The sequence below is a fragment of the Paramisgurnus dabryanus genome, chromosome 7, assembly GCF_030506205.2.
Source record: "Paramisgurnus dabryanus chromosome 7, PD_genome_1.1, whole genome shotgun sequence".
NCBI lineage: Eukaryota > Metazoa > Chordata > Actinopteri > Cypriniformes > Cobitidae > Paramisgurnus > Paramisgurnus dabryanus.
This window is the reverse complement of record NC_133343.1, coordinates 33237202-33256277: the sequence shown is the minus strand read 5'-3', so window position 1 is coordinate 33256277 and position 19076 is coordinate 33237202. Positions and strand designations below refer to the sequence as shown.

General features: G+C 35.4%; 1 protein-coding gene across 10 annotated transcripts in view; it reads left to right on the top strand.

The window, feature by feature from the left end:
• The window catches only part of ptprt (protein tyrosine phosphatase receptor type T), a 320643-nt gene extending 317165 nt beyond the window's left edge, over positions 1–3478 (top strand). For all 10 annotated transcript variants that reach the window (XM_065279615.1, XM_065279610.1, XM_065279609.1 and 7 more), the window contains one exon: positions 2108–3478. In XM_065279615.1, the coding sequence (XP_065135687.1) occupies positions 2108–2161 (54 nt within the window). In that variant the 3' untranslated portion in view covers positions 2162–3478. The remainder of the gene's footprint in view (positions 1–2107) is intronic.
• Positions 3479–19076: the final 15598 nt, after the last annotated feature.

Genomic DNA, 19076 nt, shown 5'->3' with positions numbered 1-19076 from the left:
GTATTTTCAATTCTGTTTAGACTTTAACACTTTTTAAATACTGACAAGAACTACAGTAAAGCTACAAGGCTAATTGAATTTCTAAAGTTTGTATCACTAGGTATGTTTCCATCCACGTTTTTATGCGCATTTTGAAGTATCGCTTCAGAAATAAAAATCCCTTAATTCACAAAAAAGTTTTTACGCTCGATTGAGGTGGTTTTGGACTTATGGGAGATGAAAACACATTCCATAATACATTTTGGCATAGCAAACATTAAACCCACGTGACTATTTGGCTGCTTTCGCTGCTGGATTTGACAAGCCCTCGAATGTTTTACGAAGCAAATGCAAAAGTTTAAAACGACGGTACAACGGCAGCTGTCCAGAAGTGGTTTTGTGGGAAAAACACCAAATTCATTCACGGACGAAATGCACAGGATTCTCGGCCACTATCATTACGACTCAATTAAAGCTATTGCTTTGTTGACTCTCAGTTATGAATGCCATTATTATCTGCTCACAGAACTGAATAATGCATCTAATTTGCATTACTTTTCTGTATTTACGGACGAAAAGATCCGTTTTACGTTTAGATGGAAACCCAGCTACTATGTTCGAATGTTCACATATTTTGTGACAACAAATAAGAATTTGTACTGCAGTCCAAGTAGCAATTAAATATTCCAACCATTTATAAAATGCTGCAAAGAAAACATCCTACATTTGATCTTACGATCATTTATCAAAAAATGCGTATGTGTGATTCATGAAACTAACATACGAGCAGCAAACGCGTAAGATGTGAAAACACATCGCAAATGAACTTGAACTTGTGCGCAGCTGAGCAGTTTCAGATCTCCACCTTTAAACAATGCCCAATTTATGTCATAGATATATAAAAAGCGCCTGTCAATGTTTAAACCCTTTTCGAGCAGCAAGAGTGGCTTATATTTCCAAAACCAAGCAAAAGTGCGTACGTCTCCTCAGCGCTTTTACACGTCAAAGACTTATGGACTTTGCCCTGAATTTTTGCGTCCGCACACTTTACGAACAAATCTGTGCGCACCGCTTTATAAATGAGGCTCTTGAAAAATATACATGGTGGTGATTTCTTACTAGGGATGCATAACAATTAATCGCGATTAATCTATAGCAGAATAAAAGTTTTTGTTTACATCATATATGTGTGTGAACTGTGTATAATAATTATGTATATAGAAATATGCACACATGCATGTATAATTTTAAGAAAAAATATATATTTATATATTAAATATTTATATATAATATAAATTACAAAAATTTCTTAAATATATAAATGCATGTGTGTGCATTTATCTATACAAAGTTATTATACACAGTTCACACACACATATATGATGTAAACAAAAACTTTTATTCTGCTATTAATTGTTATGCAGCCCTGTTTCTTACAAATGTACACGATGCAAGTTGTACAAAAATGTACAGTTATTTAATTCGGCAAGAATGAAATTTAAAACCTGAAACCCTTACATCACTGAGGCGAAAGTAGATCAAACTCCACAAATGAGATCGTACAAATGGTACAGCACTTGAAGGAATGGCTCCTCTGGTCCCAGAGTGTTTGCCGCTCTTCAGCGCTCCAATCTGGGAAAAGAGTGTAATTCCTCCCTCACCCTTCACCCCTGTGATAGACATCTGCAGTTTCTGCAGTGCTGACTTCAATTTCGAGATGATATCTTCAACTACCGCAGGTGTAATTAGACATCTGTCTGAAATCTCTTCTCCTGATTACACTTCGAACATCTCGCTCAGCTGGACAGAAGTGAAAAATCCACAGCTGTGCGTCTAAAATGATCCTGAACTCCAGGAATAACAACAGGCTTCCCAATGTCCTGGAAAATAATTATCTGCATTTTATGTTTCTAGTTTCTAGAGCGGCACAATCAAACTGTAGGTGACCCGTGATCCTGTTTCTCCATTATAATGCAAAGATGTGCTTTACCTTTGTAAAAAAGACAGTAAAATCTCATTATAATCTATCATTAATGTTGGGAATGTAAAGGAAAGAGCAGTCAGACTCCCCTGAGCGTCGTCTTTACACTTGTAATGAATTTTTGCCATGGCATTTGTTTTTATTTAGGAGCAGTACAAATTCTGTTATGAGGTGGCTCTGGAGAGCTTAAACGCCTTCTAGACGTGTGAAAGGTGAAGACGAGAAATAAACAAACCGGGCAATCTTCTCCTCTTCTTCAGAGCGACATCTCATCTCATCTCGACACGGACTCGCGCTACAGCCTCTCCTCTGAGCTTCTGTGATGAGAACAAGTTGGACCCTCGACTCGGGTTCGCTGTAAAATACTGTATAAATAAAACGAAACGTTATTTGCCATTTATTTCTCTCTTCTGTCAATGTCCAGCATCCTGGACCGTGAAGTGAATCTTGTACAGTTTTGCTTTTCTTTTTAGCTATACGCCTTGAATGTTTCCCATCCGTGTAAAGAACAATGGTGATAAAAATACGGTTCTTTCTACGTGCCAGCTGGGATTTATCAAATAGACTTTCCCTGAGCTCTGTACGGATTTAAAGAAAATCAAAAGACAAAAACAAGAAAGCTTACGCAAATTTGCTGAGAAACGCGAGGACTGATATTTTTGTTATTCTGATGGTTTCGTGGTTCCTCTCTTTGATGCATTTGTCCGCCTGCAGTCTCTTACAGTATGTGTGCGGTTGCCTACACACCAACATACAGATTTTCTCTTCATTGGGTAATCTTTGTTCAATTGCTATTTGTCTTTTTCTTTTAGTGTTTGTTCTTTCTATAAACAGTCAATCGTGGTATTCTGATATAGGCAGTGAATGAAGATTTAAAGTATTTTCTGCTTTGTCATTTGCACTTTACATGTGTTTTACCTGCAAGGGTAAATTTAAAAACTAGAGAAATATCCAGATCACACTTCACACTAAAGTGAAAAGAGAAGAAATAGGCATAATTTTGCATACAAAAATAATGGCTATTTTGAAGACCATTAACTCTTTCCCTGACAGTGTTTTTTTTTAAAAAAAAGCATTTTTTATGATTTTCACAAAAGTTAAATGCCTTAAAGAAAATGTCCTTCTTTAAATATATAATCATACAATATATCAAATTAAAGACCCTCTGTTTTAAAAAAAAAAAAATCATCCTTCTTTTGTTTTCTTTTATCACCTCTCAATTATGGGTAGATTTCTTCAAAACTACCAAATTTTGAGCAAAAAGCTGAGATAATTGCATTTTTGTGAAGGACTTTGATACAGAAGAGATTCAGACCGATAATCAAAACATACACGGAGTTTGAACTGTTTGCCTTAGGGGAAGACTTTTAGGTTTTATAAGTTGGGTAAGAGCGCCACCTGTTGGATAACAGCGGAAATACAGATTGCCGGAAAAATTCATCATTGGCAGGGAAGCATTTTCTCTTAATTGACGAGTTAACTCTTAAATAGCGGGGATTTTAACATGACAACTAAGAATCTTAAGGCAAGTCGTGGTATAGTCACAAAATATTTGAATATTATTTATTTGTGTTCATGGACACGATTTTTTCTTTTGTTTTTTCCTGTCATTGAACACGAATGTCTTTTCTGTGTCACTCAGCACGAATTTCTGTGTCATTTTATGTATTTTTTTTTTACCATTGTCGCTTGGGGTTGGGGTTAGAACGACTTTCTGTTACATTTCAGACATCCAAATCCCAACTCTAACCACAACTCCAAGCATAAATAGTTTAAAAATCGGAAGAAAATCAACCAATACATACAATTACCTCCTAACCCAAACCCCAAAACTAACCGCAACCCCAAGAAACAATAATTTAAAAAAAATAAAATAAGAAGAAAAAAACAATACATAAAATGACACCAAAAAGAAAGTCGTGCTAGGGACACGAAAAACTATTTACAGAAATTTATCTTGAGTGACACGAAAAATACATTCGTGCTCAATGAAGTAAAATTGTCCAAGAACCCAAAAACTAAATTAAACTGGATGACTGGATGAAATGGTAAAATTAGTTGTATCCTACTGAATTTCATATCAGTACTTACAAAAATACTTAGTAAAGTACTTATTGTTTTAAAATCGACATTAATACATCATCTGTAAGCTGAATAAATAGCTTTCCATTGATGTATGGTTTGCTAGGATAATAAGATATTTGGCCGACTATTTGAAAATCTGGAATCTGAGGGTGCAAAATATATGAAATATTGAGAAAATCGCTTTTAAAAGTTGTCCACATGAAGTTTGGCAACAGATATACTAATGATAAATACATTTTTTATATATATGTTTACGGTAGGAAATTTACAAAATATCCTCATGGAACATGATCTGCACTTCCTTATAATATCCTAATAATTTTGGCATAAAATTTGATCATTTTGACCCATACCGTGTATTGTTGGCTATTGCTACAAATATTCCTGTGCGACTTATGACTATAATTAAAATAATATTATAGTAATAGAAATATGTAAAGGAAAACATCAGAATAAATACATTATTGCAAAAACAGACTTAACATGGTCTTTATACAAACTATAAATTATTTTTTTTCTTTTAATTTTAGTGTGAAATATGACCTGGACACATACTGGTTCTTGAATTTGCATGTATTTGTAAATCCTGTAGCATCATCTGATTTGATCAGATTAAGTGCCATAATCTTACGTTCAAATAAGGAAACTGCCACCAATCCACAGATGATTTTCACCAATAAAACAGCCGGCGTTTACAGTAAACAACACAACTCTTTGCTAAAGCGGTGCTGTATTTGGTTGTGGGAACTCCATAAGCATTTTAAATGGACTTGAACTGGTCAGCAATGTTTTGTAATGTGATAACAATGCAAGAGATTTGAGTTGTAAATTCAAGATTTTTGCACGAAAACTGTGACTTGACTGTGATTTCTGCTTCTTGAACTGCTGAAACATGTTTTCAAGACCATATGTGTTTTTACAATGTCTTGAAGAACCAGCCATTACATGAGTTTGTATTTGCAAATGAAACTTGTTTTTTTTTTTCATTGTGAAGTTTTGTCGTCTTTGTGTTTTTGAATTTGTTTATGAATTCATTGCGTGTGTTTAGTTTGACCACTATATTTTTAAGTATTTGCACATTTCTTTTTTGAATTATTATTTATCATTTGTCTAGAGAAGTGGTGTGTAGAGCTGCTTATTTCATTATCATGGTGGTTCTGTTGCTTGGAATTGTGATAACTAATAAAGGGACCAAAATGTTGAACAGCAACTTTTTACAACTGATGAAGCTCTGTTTAGTTCATCAATCAAATATTTACATTACATTTCATGCATTCGACATATGCTTTAATCCAAAGAGACTTAAAGTGCATTACAAACTATATGTTCTCTGGGGACCGAACCCATCCTTTTGCAGTGCTAACAATGATTGCCATAAGGCAAAAAAACTGGCCAAAAATACACAAAAAAATTATTCATTCAATTTACAAAATTTTTTAAGGTAAGTAGTTGCAATCAATTTATTTAAGCTACATTTAAACAAAAGTTTTTATTTTATTTTTCAAATTTTGTTTTTTTTGGTTAAATGTAGCTTAAATAAATTGATTGCAACCACTTACCTTAACAAATTTTAGTAAATTAAATGAATAATTTTTTTTAAGTATATGTTTTAAACAATTTTGAATATTTAAAAATGTATTTATTATATATAAACAAATATTTCAAAATGTATTTCAAGATCAAGCAACAACATTTCAAAATATACAAAAAAAATTGCTGTAATATATTTTGGAATATGTTTACAAAATATATTTTTACCAATACATTTTTTGGGCATTTTTGTATATCTTGAAATGCATTTAAAATTATATTTAAAATATATATTTTTGACTCATGGGTTTATTAAAATGGGACAATTTTGGAGTTATTCTCAGAAGACCAGTTTTTTTAGCATTTTACTTTCAAAGTCAATATCAGAACTGCTATAAATATTGTAAGACCACCATTGTCCTCCAAAACATTAAGATCAACATCTACAATGGCTTCTTATTAATTTGATCCACCTGTCTAAACCTTATACACAATATGCATTAGTTTATCATTCTGTACATTCGCTGGTGGTGAGATGCCTATACACCAAACAACTATAGAGATGTTTCTTCATTCAACCCAACACACATACATTTCTGTCCATGAAAAAATATAAAAATATAAGTTATATAAAAAGAGGCAAAACAAAGACAACAAAAACATATTTATGAAAAGGACAGACAAATCAAATCAACCCTTAAAATCTGATATTCAATGAGAAACACACAAGTCCATCAGTCGACAATGTTGTGTAGTGAGTGCTCTAAAAAAGTTCACTGCATTTATCCTTTCTGTCCACATACTGAATTTTATCACATCAAAAGCTCACATCAAAAGCACTCAATAGTGAAGGTGCATAAGATTCAGACTGCACCAGAGGTTAATATACAGAAGACAAACTTCATGTGAGCCTCAGATTCCCAAGCACAAGAAAAACTACCTTTGATGTCAAATATATAAACCAAAAGAGGATTTCGGATGGAAAATAGCATACACTTGAAAAAAATGCTGGGTAATTTTTAACACAGCGCTGGGTCAAAAAATACAAACCCGGCTTGTTGTAATTTAACCTGTGGCGGGTTGTTTTAACCAATTGTTGGGTCAAAAATAATTTTTTAGGTTAATGTAAGGGTTGAAACAATCCAGCATTTTTTAGACTGCATGTTAAGTTTTTTTTTGTTTCTATTGTGTTGTTCGTAGGGTAAAAGGTATACTTAAATTGATTTTTTTTTAAAAGAAAATGGTATACTAAATATTATTAATATTTAAATAGTAAATTTAAATATATTTAAATAGATTTTAAAAATAGTACAAATAGTACATGTAATGTAGTTGTTCTCAAGGTTTTTTTTATTTGTACACTGTAAAAAATTTTGTGTCATTTTCAACCCAGAACTGGGTCAAAAAGGGACGAACCCAACCTTTGGGTTAAATTAACCCAAATGTTTATATTTGACCCAACAATGGGTTAAAACAACCAAGCTTAGTGTAAATTACAACCCAGTGGATTGAGTTTGTCTATTTTTGACCCAATGCTGGGTTGAAAATAACCTATAATTTTTAACAGTGTATATGAAGTACATAATTAGTACTAAGTGAACTTAAATAAAGTGCACTTTTTTCTGCCGTGTAGTTTTTCTAGGAACTTTTTTTACAAGTATCAGTAAGCCACTGTAAAAAGTGAAAGTTGGATTAACGGATTCAACTTTTTAAATCTCACTTCAAGTAAAAAAAAAATTGAAGTAACTTAAAAAAAATTCACCTTAAAATGGTCTCACTTTATTTAAAAAATTTAAGTCGACTAAACAAAATTTTTTTGGGGTGGTTTCCCAGGGTTTAGCCACACGAATAAAATGCATGTTTGAGCGATCTTAATTTAAAAACACCTTGCGCTGACATATATTAACAAATATCAGCCATTGTTTGTCTTTAGATGCACATCAGTAATGTTTTTTGTAAGATGTGTTCGTAAAAACTACTTACCTAATATAACTAAGGCCTAGTCCTGGATTAATCTAAACCCTGTCTGGTAAACTGACCCTTTAAGTGTTACCAGTTGTTTTAATTTGTTTAAGTAAATCCACACTAAAAAAACACATGATTAAGTTAACTGAAAAAAACTTGTTGGATCTACTAATTAAATTATGATTGAAAATGAAATGACCATTAATTAATATTAATTTCATTTTAAGAAAACTTAATTTAATCATGTGGAACCAATGTTTTTTTTTTTTTATTCAGTGCAACTTTCACTTTTGAAAGTGTGTAGAAAACCAAGTGCAGGGTGATGTCTCACCTATGACTTTGTGAACTTGAACTTGGAAAAATGACAGAACGGACCATCATGTCCATCTTTTCATAACGCAAGCCACTCGACTCAAAACATTAGCGCTAGCTCTTACAAAAATACGTCATTTTCAAAGCAAAATAATATTTTTCAAGTTTTTCTTGAAAATAAAATTTGTTTACAGGCCCACTGAGAAGCTGTCATCTTAAAAATAAACATTGTTGTGTTGTAAGTTTGTTCTCTGGGTTAATAAGAAAAGCATCTTTGTTCAGTCCAGGAGCCATTATAACTCTTGTGCCACTTCACACCGCACAGCAAAAAAACGTTGCACATACAAGTGGAGGCATAATTATTTGTCTTGAAAAGAAAAGCCTCTTGAAAACGCAACCGCTAAATGCAAAAACTAACATTACAGCATCCAGACAATCAAGTACTTTTCTTTTTCATATTAAAGCAAAAGTTTACCTTAACACTAAAACTGAAGTGTATTATGAAAGACAAAAATAAATGTCCTGCGTGCAAATTAAAACAAATAAATCAGAAAGTAAGATTGTATTAGTAAACATTAGTAAATGCATTAATTACCATGAACAAACAATGAACAAGTATTTCAGCATGTATTAATTCTTGTTATTACACGGCTCTCTGGAATGCTTGATTCTGATTGGTCAGTTGAGACATTTGCAGGTTCGTTCTTTTCAAATAATAACCGCTCTAAAGTAATAACGCATAGCCGGTACTACTTGTATGTTTAAAATCCCTCCGCGCCAACAAAGATTACTGTTTGGCGCCATCTTGTGACAAACACTGGACAACCACAATTTAGAATGGAACATTTTGACATTAATTTTAACATGTACGGAAAAAACTAAACATTTAAACAGTGGATAGAAGAACGAACAACGACAAGACACAGAGAGCTTACTGAGACTGAACTTGACAAAATAGAGCATGACAGCTACGAAGCCAACACACAAAAAAATACAGAATGGGCATTAAACTTCTCAAAGACTGGCTAAAAGACAAAAAAATGGAGACAGACAAGTATGAAGCAGAGGATCTTAATAAGGTATTACGATCATTTTATGCATCTGTGCAAAGTTTCGCGGAAGGATAAAAATGTTAATTTAAAACAAATATGCCAATAAAATGTTTCAAATTCATATTCATGTCCAGTTTTTATTCTTATGTGGCAAGTAGCCATGTAATAAGCGGGATAATGTAGAGGCAGCCTGTAGTTATCACGAAATAAGCCCCTTCAGTGTGATACAAGACCCTCCACTTCGCGTCAGGTCCTGATCACACTGTCGGGGCTTATTTCCCGATAACTACCGGCTGCCTCTACATTAGCCCTTACTTAATGTTAGTTAATGTCAATACAGTTATTCATGTTAGTTCATGGTGCATTAATTAGCAGTTACAACACTTGATTTTATAAATGTATTATTAAATTCCCGAAATGAACATGAACTGAGATGAACAAATGTTCATTGTTGGTTTATGTAAGCCAATGCATTAACAAATAGTTAACAAATGCAACCTTATTGTAAAGTGGTACCCAAAAGTTTTACTCTTTATTTACATTTTTTTTCGGTTATTTATGTGCATCAGTAATAGCACATACTGTATACCAGCATATAATAACTTATTTATGTTTAGCAAAAACGTGCTTGCATTTTTTTAACAACAGAATACAGAGCTACTTTTGGTCAAGACCCTGCCCTCTGTTTGACCAAAACTGTAATTTTAAAAATTAATTCTCAGCACAGTATTCCCACATGAATTTTGCACATTTTGTTGATCTCTTCCAACTTTTAAAATGCAAACGAAAACATTTATAATATTCCTGTTTTAGTTCACAACCCATTGTTTCATACCCCAGAAACGACTTTTAAAAGATTACAGAAGTGTCCCTTAAAACTTCAGGGCTAAAGTCACGGGTCATTCAGTTTTTTAATGCTGTAATGATGTTGGGTTCATGGCTAGAAGGTTGTGGTGGTCCAATACTTCAGGCTTGCATGTTGCAGTGTTATCTTTATAGTGTCTGTCAGTCAACTCTGTCAGCCAGAGGCTTTTTTCTCTCACCCAACTACAAATTATTAATCCCCTCTCACAACGAGGACATTGCAAGTCAGGTCAGCGCTGATGAATTATTAACACTGTTTATAAACATTATTATTTTACACCTGTGAGTAACCTATGGAGAAATGCTGCCCTAGGTATCATTCAAAGTAAAACAAACCTAAGGTTGTCAGATGATTTGACTGTACGGCTGAATGAGTGCTTGCAGATGTTTGTTTTGAAAGGTCGAAATAATAGACTGCTGCTTTGATCTCGTTGAAAATGACCTGTGAAGAAATTGTGTTTGGGTTCTCTACGAAGCTTTAATTATAGATTACAAGCTGGAAAAGATGCTGAAAGACACATACAGTACCAAATGATCACAGGTGAATGGACCTTTATCAACATGACAAAATAAAACAATAAAATCTATCTTCTGACATTCCTTAATGTCAATTACATGAAATTCAATTCTAAATCCGGCCTTCCAACCAGGAATCCCATCATCCACTGGGAATTCCAAATTTAATTTATCAAGGTTACCCAATTGGCACATAATGGCAACATTACACTGAGTGGCATAAGATGGCAAGCAATTTAGGTCAAGTACAGAGATCTCCTTCCCTCCCCGACCTTGAAAGCGTGAAAGTGGTCGGAGAGACGAGAGGTGCCCTGCCTGTCGGGCTTTGGTTTTGGCTGAACGTTCTGGCAGTGAGTCAGGGCTGTTTGGAGCGACTCAGAGTTAGGCGGCGCTGGGCTGAAAGGGGCTGCTGGCTTTGCAGATGGTGGCTGATTCTGACACACGTGGAGGTCAGCCAACAGATTTTAAAAAAGGCTCACAAGGGCCACGTGGAGAGCAGGGAGGGAGGAATATTTCAGATGTTATTGACTCTTGAGAGTGAGGGACTGGGTCAGGAAGGACTCTGGGGCGACGGAGAGATGGAGGGGTTGTACGGTAGAGCAAATGAAAGAGAAAATACAACACAGTGGAGGAAAAGCTTGGAAATGGCACACAAACAACAGGAAATACTGACACAAAAACACCATCACACAAAAGCTTCAATGCTGCTAACTTAACCAGAATTGTTTATTTTTTATACTCAAACTAAACTACTTTCATGGTGCCTGGATTTATTGACAGATCTTGGATACTGTGGTTGAACTACTTTACTTCTGCTACTACTACTACTACTACTACTACTACTACTACTACTACTACTACTACTATTACTATTACTATTACTACTACTACTACTACTACTATTACTATTACTACTACTACTACTACTACTTCTTCTTCTTCTTCTTTACTACTACTAGTACTTTACTACCACTTTACTACTACTACTACTACCACTACTACTACTACCACTACTTTACTACCACTACTACACTACTACTACTACTGCTGCTGCTACTACTACTACTACTACTTCTACTTTACTACTACTACTACTACTACTACTACACTTCTACTTTACTACTACACTTCTACTTTACTTCTACTTCACTACTACTACTACTACTACTACTTTACTACTACTACTACTACTACTATTACTTCTACTTTACAACTTTACTACTACTACTACTACTACTACTACACTTCTACTTTACTTCTACACTTCTACTTTACTTCTACTTTACTACTACTACTACTACTACTACTTTACTACTACTACTACTATTACTTCTACTTTACAACTTTACTACTACTACTACTACTACTACTTCTACTTCTACTATGTCTACTACTACTACCACTACACTTGAACTTTACTACTACTACTACTACTACTACTACTACTACTACTTTACTACTACTACTACAACTACTTCTACTTTACTACTACTACTACTACTACTACTACTACTACTACTACTACTACTACTACTACTACCACTTAGGGGTGGGAATCGCTTGGACCCTCATGAATCGATTCAGAATCGATTCTTAGGGTCCCGATTCGATTCAGAATCGATTCTTGACGTACTAATTTGCATATCTGTGACGTCATTACGTCGCATTGCTTTCAAAGCCAGGTTAATGTTTGCGCTTTTGCTAGTCTCTGTACTGTCATATACTGTACTTTAATGCAACTAGGGATAAATAATGCCATTCTTATATACATACATGTCCTGTTTCTGTTGTAAGACATTAAAACCAGTAAAAATATTAATTTAACGTGACATATTAATTCTATATGTTAACCGGCATTAACTTCCACGAACGTTAAGCGTCTAATCATCATCATTATACACAGTGATTGGCAGTATTACTGTATTTGTAATGCAGCGCACCCAGCGACTGAATAACAAACTATGTGCATATTTTTACAGAAGTATATTCATGTTATATCTAAACAGTCAGCGGATGGTTTAGGGCAGAGGTGTCCAATACGTCGATCGCAAAGGCAATGCCGGTAGATCGCACAACTGCTGCTCCACGCGCAAAATTGTCATTATGGTCTTTTGGAGTAATTGTGAAACATGCAGGTCTTTTTGAGTTGCTGCGCCTTTCTTCTCAAATGTGTTTTGCCATGCCACTGCAGCTCAGTCGTCTTTAACTTCCAAAATTCACATAGATGCGCATTCTTGTCTCACGCAGTTGTTGATTCACACGCACGGTGTGTGTGAGCGAGCAAACGAGAGGGAGAGAGAGGCAGCGTAGCGCTGATTTGTATTCTGATACTGTTTGTTTCACTAAACCGCATCTCCGCTATTTTAAGGAGTACTCGACATATACTCAAGGATTTTTTTTAAAACTCCTCAAAAAGAATAGAGTAATGGTGACAGCCCTAAATTCAATGTAGAGATATATGCAGTATAGTCCTACAAGCATTTAAAGTGTTCTTTCTCTTCTGCTCTTGTAAGCTCCGCTATGCGCTCTTTCAGGGCGCGCTCTCTTAAGTTGTCCGTGTGCATCACCGCTCCCCCAGTTGAGTTCCGCCTTTTGGTTCTGATAACGTGACGTTATTTTGTAAACTAACATTTAAGAATCGATTCTTGACATTTGTGAATCGATTCAGAATCGGCCCACGTCCGAATTGCGATTCATCTAAGAATCGATTTTTTTGCCCACCCCTACTACCACTACACTTCTACTTTACTACTACAACTACTTCTACTTTACTACTACTACTACTTCTACTTTACTACTACTACTACTACTACTACTACTACTACTACTACTACTACTACTACTACTACTACTACTACTGCTACTACTCTTCTACTTAACTACTACTACTTCTACTACTACTTTTACTACTACTACTACTATACTACTACTACTACTACTACTTTACTACTTTACTACTACTACTACTACTACCACTACTACTTTACTACTTTACTACTTTACTACTACTACTACTACCACTACTACTTTACTACTTTACTACTACTACTACTACTACTACTACTACTACTACTACTACTACACTTGTACTTTACTACTACTACTACTACTACTACTACTACTTTACTTCTACTTTACTACTACTACTACTACTACACTTCTACTTTACTACTACTACTACTACTACTACTACTACTACTACTACTACTACTAGTAGTACACTCTAAAAAGTGCTGGGTTGTTTTTAACCCAGGTCTGGGTCACTATTGGACAGAACACACTGCTGGGTTAAAATGACCCAACTACTGGGTTGTTTTAACCCAATTGCTGGGTTATTGTCAATCAACGATGTTGAAACAACCCAGCAGTTGGGTTAAAATAACCCAGCAGTTGGGTCATTTTAACCCGGCAGTGTGTTCTGTCCAATAGTGACCCAGACCTGGGTTAAAAACAACCCAGCATTTTTTAGAGTGTAGTAGTACTAGTAGTAGTAGTAGTAGTAGTAGTAGTAGTAGTAGTAGTAGTAGTAGTAGTAGTAGTAGTAGTAGTAGAAGTAGAAGTAGTAGTAGTAAAGTAGTAGTAGTAGTAGTAGTAGTAGTAGTAGTAAAGTACAAGTGTAGTAGTAGTAGTAGTAGTAGTAGTAGTAGTAGTAGTAGTAGTAGTAGTAGTAGTAGTAGTAGTACAAGTAGTAGTAGTAAAGTAGTAGTAGTAGTAGTAGTAGTAGTAGTAGCAAAGTACAAGTGTAGTAGTAGTAGTAGTAGTAGTAGTAGTAGTAGTAGTAGTAGTAGTAGTAGTAGTAGTAGTAGTAGTAGTAGTAGTAGTAGTAAAGTACAAGTGTTGTAGTAGTAGTAGTAGTAGTAGTAGTAGTAGTAGTAGTAGTAGTAGTAGTAGTAGTAGTAGTAGTACAAGTAGTAGTAGTAAAGTAGTAGTAGTAGTAGTAGTAGTAGTAGTAGCAAAGTACAAGTGTAGTAGTAGTAGTAGTAGTAGTAGTAGTAGTAGTAGTAGTAGTAGTAGTAGTAGTAGTAGTAGTAGTAGTAGTAGTAGTAGTAGTAGTAGTAGTAGCATACATAATAATAATAATAATAATAATAATAATAAATGTCATCATATCAAAGTAATGATAGAAAGTAATAATATTAATAAATGTTATAATAACAAAGTAATTATAATAATAATAATTTAAATAATAATAATAAAATGTAGTTCAATATATTTATTTAACTTTTGTACAGATAAAATGTCACAGTTTCCTTCATAAGAAGATCAAATCATGTCAAATATGTTACTCTAACTTAACAAATTAAGTTAAACAATTTCAACTTCTTTTTATAAGTTATGTCAACAAGTCGAAACTTAAAATAGTAGGTTGAATTGACTTGCAAGACCAAGTTGTTTTAACTCCGTGTTAATTTTTTTTTACAGTTTAAACGGGAAAATAAATTACTACTACAATATAATATAAAACAATAAATTAAACCAATAAACTACAAAGACAATAAAATACTTCACAAAAAGGGCAAACTAAAATATATAAACAATATACACAATAGCAAAGATTTCAATACACAGTATAAGAAAATCTGTATGCATGCAAGCAATTTGTAAGAAAATATATTATAAAAAATTCACAGTATAAAACATGTTTCACAATTTATCTTCTTTATCTGCCTGAGCTCAGGGTCACTGTACAAAAGTTTGGAAACAGAAAACAACAAAATAAAGACCAGAAACAATAACAACAAAATATATAAGCAAAACCAATATTAGTCAAAGGAAAACTGGTTAGATTGAGATAAAAGATGGGTTTTTAGCCATAACATTGAGGCATTTCAACTTTTTAAACAGAATCAAATGTATTTGATTTAATTCACTCAACACTAAAGAAAAGATGACATGATGATGGTAGAAGATGATGTGAATCACTGATGATGGTACTGGCATGGTCAATGTTCTTCTAGTCAGCTCATTGGAGAACAAATATGATGATGATGAGGAGGATGATTTTGGAGTCTCCGGGCAACTCTACCTCTACTTGAACCCACATCACACACATTACAACAAATATAACAGCTGGACCAGGTCTGATAGCCAATCACACGTGTCCATACGGCAACTCAAAGCGAAGCTCCAATCCCTCTCTATCAGGCAGCAAAGATCACTTCAAACAGCACGGCTCAGATTCTCTGTAATAGTATCATTTCACAGTACATTTCTGTCATTATTTGCTATTCCTCCAGCAGGGGCAATCACAGGGGTTAGATGACAAAAAGCACAATGTCATTTTGCAAAATTGCCACAAGGTTGGAGCTTTCTGAATATAGCCTCTTTGGTCAGCGTATAAGGGACAAGCATACACACAATTACATGCCGGCTGTGCCCGGCTTTTCGTGCTTTTAATAAAAACTGACAAAAGCGTCGTTTTTGTCGTGTTGTATAAGGTCACTGCGATAATGGTTATGCAACACAATAATTGCATGTGCCACAAGATAGCAATTTTGTTCCACGCAATCTTTTGTGATTAATTTAAAGTCGCTCAAGCCGACTGTGAAGGTCAGCGTGTGATACCGGTCGTGATGCATCTCCTCTGATTAGGCGACGAGTTTTGCCAGACGTGGTCATTCTGTAAGTAATTGCCTCTCAAAGACGGCTTTGCTAATTTAATTGTGAAAATATGAGGCTTGCTTTGTGCTTGCGGTTGGACGCTGCCCACCTGGTGATGAAATGTTTGCGTTGATGTGCCGAGCGTCACCGAGTGATGAGATTAAATTGTGTGGCGTGTCCTGAAGTCGTCCAAGCTCTTGAGAAGATCCAATTACATTACATTACATTTACATTCATGCATTTGCCAGACACTTTTATCCAAAGTGACTTACAGTGCATTACAAGCTATGCATTTTGATCAGTATGTGTGTTCCCTGGGAATCGAACCCGTGACATCTGTGCTGCTAATGCAATGCCCTACCAACTGAGAAATTATATTTTACAAACACAATTTTGAAACTGCATTTTGCAAAATATGCCCCACTCAGTGGCGGTTGAGTCGTTGTCGACGGTCCCTCGGAGGACCACCATCCTGCTCGCAGGGGATCCGGAACGGACCACGCCCGATCATTTCCCGGGTGGCTACCGAGCGAGGGTCTCCATTTCCGAGAGGGGATGGGAGATGATTTCCGGGGGCATCTGATCGTCGACGATTCCCAGGAGGGGGGTTATTCGTCTGCCTTGGTTCTCGGAGCGATTGCTCCGGTTCTCCTGGCGCAGTCCGGCAAACCGTCCTGTTGGTCTCATCCTGGCGGCTTCCTCCACCCCTCCCTTGGACTCTCGCTACCAGACTTTGTTTTTGTTGTGTTTTATGTGAGTGTCTGGTAGCCACTCGTAGAGGGGAGGGTTATGTCACGGCTAGTCCGTGTCATGTTTTGTTTGTGTCTCCGATTACGTCACCTGGACAATTCACGGACTGATTCCTCATCACACCTGTTCCTTGTTAAGTGTTGTGTATTTATACTGCTGTCTGTTTCCTGTGTTTGTGTTCCTGTGTTCCTGCCTTCACCATGTTTGCCCTCGTGTTTTTATTATTAAATGTTATTTATTTTGAACTTTGCGTTTGCGTCCTGTCCTTAAAACCCTGTCGTGACAATTACGTGAGGACACGTCACATGACCGGAGGAAGATGAAAAGTTATGGTTTAAAAGTTAATATTTTTTATTTTTCTTGCCAAAAATGACAATCATTTCGCTAGATAACACCCTTATGCCTCGTTTGGGATCATTTAGAGTCCTTTGAAACTGCAATTTTAAACTGCATTAAAACTGTTAAGTGTTGGGGTCCATTACTGTTCATTAAAATGAGAAAAATCTTGGAATGTTCTCCTCAAAAAACATAATTTCTTCTCGACTGAACAAAGAAAGACATCAACATTTTGGATGAGATGGTGGTGAGTAAATTATCTGGATTTGTTTTTTTTTTTTTTTGACTAATCCTTTAACATTTTGTTGAATGTTCCAACAGTAGGTGTGATCTACAAAAGTATGTTTACAGTACAGTAGTAATAGAGTTGTACAAGTGATGATTTCATGAACTCACTCCAGACCTCTCACATCCCTTGCAAGCCAACCTGACTGTCAAGCGGTGTCAGTTCTTGCACACCCTTGCCACCAGTGTTACCTCTGGACCCTTTTGCCAGTGTTTTTTGCAGATTGAGACAGTGGTAAGTGCTCCCCTGATGGCTTTTTCTATATAAGCCTAAAATACGAAGTTTAATAATATACAAAAAATATATCACAGAGCGTGAACTTCTCAATCTCCTGACAATAGAGACGTACGTTCCCTCCTCCTGTTCTCCGCGCTGCAAATTCTCACCCTCTTTTCACCATCACATGTCATGACTCCTGAAAAATGACCGGAGTGTCCATCAAGCTTCTCGCCCTGCTGGACCGACAGCATCTCGCTGCAGGGATGTCACTTAAATGACGATGATGCTTTTTGGGGGGCTGGGTTTCATTAGAGTGTCACTGGATAGTCGAGGTTGCCGCCGCCGCCCATAGTCCCCCATGACTTCATCAAAACAGGTCAGGGGACGAGCGACGCCCCCTCCGACAGCTCAGCGGTACGAGTAATAAGAAAATATTAAAGAAAAATTGAATCGTGGGCCTCTCCCGCTGCATTTGTTATTGGTTTCCGTGTGGAGAGATGAAATTGTGAAAGTTATAAATATGAAGGAACTGAAGGAGAAGTTCTGGGGAAGTGGAAGTCCTTCAGACAACAAAACAAACAAGATGAAGAAAATCAGTGTTGATTGGAAACTACAAATATTGAGTGCATTTTTTTGTACGATGACTGTATTTGTGCTGTTTTGTTAAGCTGCGCTGATGGTTGGTAGTAGCTGCTCTTGACTCAGTCGGAAGCTTTAGAAAATCTGATGCATTTGCAATAAAAATTATTTCATGCGGCTTATAATTAGCATTAATGCAATGGGAAAGCATTTGTATCTACATTTTAGCAGGGTATAATACCTCATATTGTGATCGATATGAATGCTGACGTAATTTCTGCACTTTTACTATTCATAACAATAAAAAATAATGTATTTCTGCATATGGACAAAGATGATTTATTTAGAAATCATTCACAATAACATTACACTCACTTGAATAAAATATCACACAGGAGATTTTATTAATAGGGTAAACGTATTCAATGTCACTGTACTGTTTGACAGTAAAAAATAAATGCAATATCTCTTACTACATATATACAGTGACTGTCAAAACATGGCCTTAATAGTTATATGGTAAAAGATATAATGCCCTCTTAAAGAAATAGTTTACCAAAAGTGAAAATTTTTGCTAGAAATCTTGTCCGACTTGCTGGTTGCAACTTTTTATTAAAAGGGACATTTCACAAGACTTTAAGATGTAAAATAAATCTTTGGTGTCCCCTGAGTACGTATGTGAAGTTTTTCGCTTAAAATACCCCACAGATAATTTATTCTAGCATATTCTTATGTAAAAATTGCCACTTGTGAGCAAAAATGTGCCGTTTTGCATGTGTGTCTTTAAATGCAAATGAGCTGATAAAATGCAAACATTGATCGCCATAATGGTGGTTTGTCGAAATTGAAACTTAATTGTGCTGTCAATTATTTCTCTCTCTCTCCCTCTCATTGCACTAAATGGCAGTGCTGTGGCTGGACAGTGCAGATTAAGGGGCGGTATTATTTTAATAAGATCCCCTTTTATTATAGCACTTAACTCTTTCCCCGCCATTGACGAGTTATCTTGTCAATCCGCAAT